Here is a 7249-nt window from a genome sequence, read left to right as displayed (position 1 = left end):
TAGTGGCTAGTCTCTCTCCCCCAGTCTAGTGTCTAGTCTCTCTCCCTCAGTCTAGTGTCTAGTGTCTCTCCCTCAGTCTAGTGTCTAGTCTCTCTCCCTCAGTCTAGTGTCTAGTCTCTCTCTCTCCCAGTCTAGTGTCTAGTCTCTCTCCCAGTCTAGTGTCTAGTCTCTCTCTCCCAGTCTAGTGGCTAGTCTCTCTCCCTCAGTCTAGTGTCTGGTCTCTCTCCCTCAGTCTAGTGTCTAGTCTCTCTCTCCCAGTCTAGTGGCTAGTCTCTCTCCCTCAGTCTAGTGTCTAGTCTCTCTCCCTCAGTCTAGTGTCTAGTCTCTCTCCCTCAGTCTAGTGTCTAGTCTCTCTCTCCCAGTCTAGTGTCTAGTCTCTCTCCCTCAGTCTAGTGTCTAGTCTCTCTCTCCCAGTCTAGTGGCTAGTCTCTCTCCCTCAGTCTAGTGTCTAGTCTCTCTCCCTCAGTCTAGTGTCTAGTCTCTCTCCCCCAGTCTAGTGTCTAGTCTCTCTCTCCCAGTCTAGTGGCTAGTCTCTCTCCCTCAGTCTAGTGTCTAGTCTCTCTCTCCCAGTCTAGTGTCTAGTCTCTCTCTCCCAGTCTAGTGGCTAGTCTCTCTCCCTCAGTCTAGTGTCTAGTCTCTCTCCCTCAGTCGAGTGTCTAGTCTCTCTCCCTCAGTCTAGTGTCTAGTCTCTCTCCCTCAGTCTAGTGTCTAGTCTCTCTCCCTCAGTCTAGTGTCTAGTCTCTCTCCCCCAGTCTAGTGTCTAGTCTCTCTCTCCCCCAGTCTAGTGTCTAGTCTCTCTCCACCAGTCTAGTGTCTAGTCTCTCTCCCCCAGTCTAGTGTCTAGTCTCTCTCTCCCTCAGTCTAGTGTCTAGTCTCTCTCCCTCAGTCTAGTGTCTAGTCTCTCTCCCCCAGTCTAGTGTCTAGTCTCTCTCCCTCAGTCTAGTGTCTAGTCTCTCTCCCCCAGTCTAGTGTCTAGTCTCTCTCCACCAGTCTGCTAGACAGTCTCTCTCTCACCAGGCGAAGGGGACCTTGTGGCTCTCCTCCATGACGTAGTGGTCCGTGTGTTTGGGCAGCGCCCTCATGAGGCCGAAGTCTCCGATCTTCACCGTGTCGCTGGAGAACAGCAGAACGTTCCGGGCCGCCAGGTCGCGGTGGAGAAACCGCCGCTGCTCCAGATAGGCCATGCCGCACGACACCTACGCACACACAGACACAAGAGAGGAACACACACACACACTAAGAATAACGCCATGTTCTACAGGCAATGGTACAAGACTGTAATTTGCGTCTGTAATTAGCTTTGTTCCAAGAAAAGTTTGGGAATTTCCGACTTGGATAGAAACACTTTGCGGGTGTTTTCAAAGCCTAACCACACCGCTATATTTGAACGCAGGGTCAAACAATAGCTATTGAATGAGTGAGTCTGCATGCTTTGCTAGCGTAAGCCTTTGCATGCTATGCCATCCGTAGCATTAGAATGATATGCCATGTTAACCTGGACAGCGTAGCTGCAGAGCGAGGCGATGAGGATGTGCCCCTGACGCTTCCTCAGGCGGTCCAGCAGAGAGCCCAGGGGGGCCAGCTCGGTCACCTGCACACACACACACACACACACACACACACACACACACACACACACACACACACACACACACACACACACACACACACGCACGCACACACACACACACACAAACAAAACCATTAGTATTATATATGTCATCTGTGCATGATAAGAGATAGTTTATATTCGTAAATATTTTTTCTGTAGCTGTGTGTGTACATGTGTGTGTAGATGTGTGTGTCTCTTTGTGTGTGTCTATATCTATGTGTGAGTCCTTGTGTCTGTATGTGTGTGTGTGTGTACATGTTTGTGTGCCTATGTGCAACCCCTCACTAGGGCTGAACGATCTATCGTTTTCGACCGAAAATTTTGATGCTGATGAGCCATTGAAGCAAGTTTACTTAAGAAAGAGGGCTCCCTTTTTATTTGACTATTTTGGTTGTTGTTTCTTAGGTACTTGAATAAACAGTCTTGCATTTGAAATCTGTTGCCAGCAGTTTTCATTATTGCATTACCTTAATGGAATTCATTGGTTGTATTAATTTATACTGAAACTTGATTTAAAGAAAATAAATCGTGGTTGAAATCGAAACCGCAATCTCTACCAGAAAAATCGCAATTTCAATTTTTTCTTAAAATCGTTCAGCCCTACCCCTCACCATCTCCATGGTCTGTGTGTACACATGTTCATATACTTTCATATATATATGTATGTATCTATGTTAGTGTGTGTGTGTGTGTGTTCATATATATATTTATATATATATATGTGTATGTGGGTGTATATGTCAGTGGGAGTGGCCTCACCATCTTCATGGGCTGTGTGAGCACGATGCCGTACAGGGTGATGAGGTTCTGGTGGCTGAGGGAGTGCATGGCGTTCACCTCCCTGATGAAGTCGTCCAGACCCTCTGAGTCCAGCAGGCCGGCCTTCAGACACTTGACCGCCACCGACTGCTGCAGGGGGCCAGGTGAACAGGGACACTAAGACTCTTGTCGGCAGTGTTGTCTCCCTCTCTCTCCCCCCTCTCTCTCTCCCCCACGCTTTGTCTCCCCCTCTCTCTCTCTCTCTCTCTCTCTCTCTCTCTCTCTCTCTCTCTCTCTCTCTCTCTCTCCCTCTCTCTCCCCCCTCTCTCTCTCCCCCACGCTTTGTCTCTCTCTCTCTCTCTCTCTCTCTCTCTCTCTCTCTCTCTCTCTCTCTCTCTCTCTCTCTCTCTCTCTCTCTCTCTCTCTCTCTCTCTCTCTCTCTCTCTCTCTCTCTCTCTCTCACCACTCTTCCGTTGGGACTCGTCCACTCCCCCCGTCGCACAACGCCAAACGTTCCGTCTCCCAGGCGTTCAAACAGCTGTAGCTCCGCCTCCCGGACCAGGCAGGTGAGCGAGGCGCCCGGTTCGCTGGCGGAGGCGCCGTTGGGCGGGGCCAGGCAGGCCGACGCCCCCTGGGGGAGGGGCGCCTGGGGGTCGGCGTCGGGGCGTTTCCCCGGAAACACCTGCTGACCCAGACGCAGAGGCTACGGCTGAGAGTGATTCCACCTCGCACACGCGCACACACACACACACACACACACACACAGACACAGACACACACACACACACACACAGACAGACACACACACATATACAAACGTACACATGAAGACACATGTATCTAGACACGTATGCATACAAACATACAAACATACAGACAGAGACGCTCATAGACAGTAGAGCATATAGAAATTGTACATTCATGGACACGGTGCGTATGCATGCATCACAAACAAGAGATTTGTACCTTGCTCATCCAGGACTTGCGTTTATAAAGAGCCCTCCTCCTCTTGACCGCCTCCCACAGGCGTCTCTGACCTGGGGACACAGGAACGACCCTTTAGTTAACCGTACCCTGATGCTGCGTTCAAGTAACATGGGAGTTACCGCGATTACATTACCTTCAGACTTGTAAATACTGTTCAGGCTAACAACCAACTGGTAGATGAAAGTAGGAATTTGGGATCTTTCGAGAGTGCCACTATATCGCCTACCTTTCAATAGTGAGTAGGTCGTTATGTAAACTGTTAACTACTCAACAACACTGTTATGACCTGTGGTCATATTTTGCTTTGTTTGCGTTAATGTCCCTCCCTCTGTACATGTTCCTTTGTTTGCAGGTGTTCGATAATGGCCTAACCCTAACCCTTAATTGGGTGTTCATTAATTGGGCGTTGAAAAACAATCATTTTTTTCATATCTTTTCAACTTTCATAACTTTTCAACCCACATGAAATGACAGTGTATCTTTACCTTACCCCCTAGCAGGGGGCCTACAGGGATGCTATTGGAGAAGGCTTACAGTTTGCTAACGTGGCTCTTACAGAGCTAGCAGGGAGCTAACGGAGGGGACAGGGGCACTAGCCTGCAGCGTACCGGGCCGCCCCATGCCGATCTTCTCCAGGTCTTCGTTCTTGACGTAGTCGAAGTGGGAGAGCCGCGTGACGTTGAGCTCATCCCGGATCCTCAGGAAGTATTGCTGCAGCTGCACGTCACTCAGCAGCTCAGCCAGCCAATCAGTGCCCTCCTCACACTGCAGCTAACACACACACATTTACAAACAAGTTAACACACAAAATAACAGTACATCAGTAAGTACCCTCCTCACAGTGCAGCTAACACACACACACACAAACACATGATACGAAACAATGCATAAGTAAACTCTGATGTACGGTGTTCACACACACATACACACATTAATACACGCAGATGAACACACACATAAACACACACACAGTAGCCAATCACAGTAGCACGAGTGAGAGATAGGTCAAGAAGCTTAACACTTTACCATTGGTCCTGCATCGTTCGCCCTCATCCCTCTGTCACTGCGCTCCTCTTCCTCTGCCTCCGGCTCCTCCCCCCTGGCATAGGGGAGGCGCTGGTACACATAGCTCTCCCCCATGGCTACTGGCTCTGCTCCTCTCCTGCTTCTCTCACTCCCTCTCCTCCTCCTCCTCCCTCTATCTCTCGCCTATTCCCTATCTCCCTCTCCTCCTCCCTCCCTCTCTTTCTCTCCTCCTCCTTCACAAAATCTCTCTCCTTTCTCTCAAATCTCACCTGATTTTTCTCTCTCTGTCTCTCTCTCTCTCTCTCTCTCTCTCTCTCTCTCTCTCTCTCTCTCTCTCTCTCTCTCTCTTATCTGACCTCTGTTTCGACGGAGGCCTTAGCTTGTGTTAGCTCTCAGTGCTAACTCTGTTCCTATACAGAACGAGCGGCTTGCCTAGCTCTGAGCGCTAACTCTGGTCAGGTTTTGGTGTCTCGCTGTCCCCTCTCAGCTCCACCACCTTCTCTGCGGGGCGGTGCTGTGTCTAGTGCACGTCTTTACGTGCACGCTCTCACACATACGTGTGCACGTGACTGGAGGCATTTGACACCACGGCCCCCTCGTGCACCATCCCCTGGCCTCTGTGACCGTGTGTCTTCAATTTATTCTCTCTCCTAGTCTCTCTCTCTGCACCACTTCATACAGTACAGCACATCGCTATGCTTTTTCCCTCCCTCACTGTGTTTCTATATCAATCTCTCTTTCTCCATTTCTCTCTCTGTCTCCCTTTCTGGATCCTTGCTAGCCCGCTCGCTCATTCTGGACGCCCCATAGCATTCAAACCAACCGCTGCTTAATTATTCAGCATCCCAAATTGGAGGAGAGAGGAAGAGAGAAAGGATGAGAGGGTGAGTGAGTGAGTGAGTGAGTGAGTGAGAGAGAGAGAGAACAGCCATGTTAAACATACAAGCAGAAATATGGGAAAATATGTTGAAAGTCAGAGGAGTGTAACCCCAAACATAGCTGTTATAGCATAGGCTGTGTAACCATGGCGACAGCCGACAGGCATAAAGACAGAGACGGACAGAACGGCAGACGAGCTAATGGCTTAAATTAGCACCACAGTAATAATGTACATCAGCCTCAGAGTGGGTGGTTTTGAGGCAGTTGGTGAATGACGTAGTATGTGCCTTGTTTGCAGGTTAAGGTAGAAGGAATCACAATATAGCAGGTATGTGTATATATAATATATATAATATATATATATATAATATATATATACACATATATACACATATATATATATATATATATATGTATACATATACATATATATATATATATATATATATATATATATATATATATATATATATATTTATTTAAAAAACACATACTTATCCTCTTTCAATTCAAAATGTGCAGCTCTAGCTAAACATATTCTCCATTCCAAAAAAATATCCAAATTAAAAGCAGTGCGTTTCGCTGTTTATTTTTGTTCTATTATCATAATTATATTTAACTACCGGACGTGGTTATCCAATGGGTTGGGTTCTGCACGCCTACCGTTCGTCTCCTTTCATGCGGATGTTGGGGTCACCTGCTGGTAGAGGCCATGCGGATCCTCTGCACCCGCCTGATTCCGGGAGAGACGTCATCAAAACAGAAGAGCAACGTCACAGTAACACATGCACAATATACATACAACGACCCTGACCTGGTCACCCTTCCAGCCCCCTCAGAAGACGCCAACTACAAAGCTGATGAGCTTATAGTCCGTGTCCTGGCGATGACATTTCCAGTATGACGCGAGTCCGCTCACCTGGCCCGTCTGTCTGCCCATCAAACCTTAGCGTTCCTACTCCATACCGTTGACATTGATATTAGCTGGACATTGACACTGCATCGACTGCACACACCAAGCGATAATAGGTCACGTCTCTGTCACATGCCGAGCGCCGCGCACACACGCACAGAAACACACAATGATCCACATAAACACACGGAGGAGGCGGTGTGGTTGGCTAGAAGCACCATGCTATACGTACCTTTAAAGGAAAAGCCTCTTGGAAGATGGCTATTTCTGGATAAATATGCAGTCGCTACTCTACGAGAGCGACTATTGCGACAAAAACATGCCGTGGTGATGGGCAGGCTGTACCCTCTCAAGCAGATCCGTTATCTCGGCGGGTCGCGCGGCGCCGCGGTTCACTCCGGGGCGCCTCCAGTGGCGGCGCTCAGATCCTCCGCGTCATTCCTGTGCGTAACCTTAAAGAGCCAAGTGTACGCGTTTCGGATGCCTATATATTGTTAAGGAGATGTACTCCTGTGATTTTAATTGTGAGAGGGCTCAAAGGAATATGAGCGCTTATTTTGAATGGCAGTCATGATTAGTGACGTCAATTTGGCAGCATTGAGTAGTAGGCTGCAATATGGTACGCCGTCGATGTAATCTGTGTATTCCACCTACAATATTAAGTGTGTTATAAGGAGGATTTGGAGTTGAAAATGCTTTATTTTAAAAACAATCTTTTCAGATCGCTTCAATAGAAATTGTTACACATCGACGGTGATTATGGCTTATGGGCGCCCTCTGGCGATCGTTTAGAATATTACACAGACAACAAGACTTAAGCAGGTGAAGCATTTATTAGCTTGCAGAATGTGCAGGTAGAAGTGAAGTTTAACAACATGGTATGAATCAGGATGAATCAGGATAGAAAACTCTTTAATATGGAGCAAAGTAGATATGGAGTTCCAATGCCTATACTATTTGTAATCTTAACATGTATAATATGATGCATGACAGCAATATAGTTGACTGAACTGTCAGAAAGATTAGAGGAGACCGTTTTGCCCAATCAACCATAGTAATTTTCCTTTTTTTTC

General features: G+C 47.7%; 1 protein-coding gene and 1 long non-coding RNA gene across 3 annotated transcripts in view; both read right to left on the bottom strand.

Moving 5' to 3' along the window:
- Nucleotides 1-4620, bottom strand: part of tnk2a (tyrosine kinase, non-receptor, 2a) — a 22456-nt gene extending 17836 nt beyond the window's left edge. The window contains exons 1-7 of one of the 2 annotated variants that reach the window (XM_030349281.1): nt 4385-4620; nt 3967-4129; nt 3338-3408; nt 2835-3074; nt 2372-2521; nt 1496-1591; nt 1015-1196 (exon numbers count right to left, since the gene is read on the bottom strand). In XM_030349281.1, coding sequence (XP_030205141.1) covers nt 1015-1196; nt 1496-1591; nt 2372-2521; nt 2835-3074; nt 3338-3408; nt 3967-4129; nt 4385-4498 — 1016 coding nt within the window. In that variant the 5' untranslated portion in view covers nt 4499-4620. The remainder of the gene's footprint in view (nt 1-1014; nt 1197-1495; nt 1592-2371; nt 2522-2834; nt 3075-3337; nt 3409-3966; nt 4130-4384) is intronic. The other variant, XM_030349282.1, reaches the window with a different exon arrangement.
- Nucleotides 4621-4691: 71 nt separating this feature from the next.
- On the bottom strand, nt 4692-6603 carry LOC115537381 (uncharacterized). The gene is made up of 3 exons (XR_003974796.1): nt 6409-6603; nt 5927-5996; nt 4692-5209 (listed from the first exon to the last, which is right to left on the bottom strand). It is a non-coding gene; the product is annotated as an uncharacterized LOC115537381 (long non-coding RNA).
- Nucleotides 6604-7249: the final 646 nt, after the last annotated feature.

Source organism: Gadus morhua, chromosome 23 (genome assembly GCF_902167405.1).
Source record: "Gadus morhua chromosome 23, gadMor3.0, whole genome shotgun sequence".
Classification (NCBI taxonomy): Eukaryota; Metazoa; Chordata; class Actinopteri; order Gadiformes; family Gadidae; genus Gadus; species Gadus morhua.
Note: the sequence above shows the minus strand (reverse complement) of the source record. Positions and strands in the feature narration are given on the sequence as shown.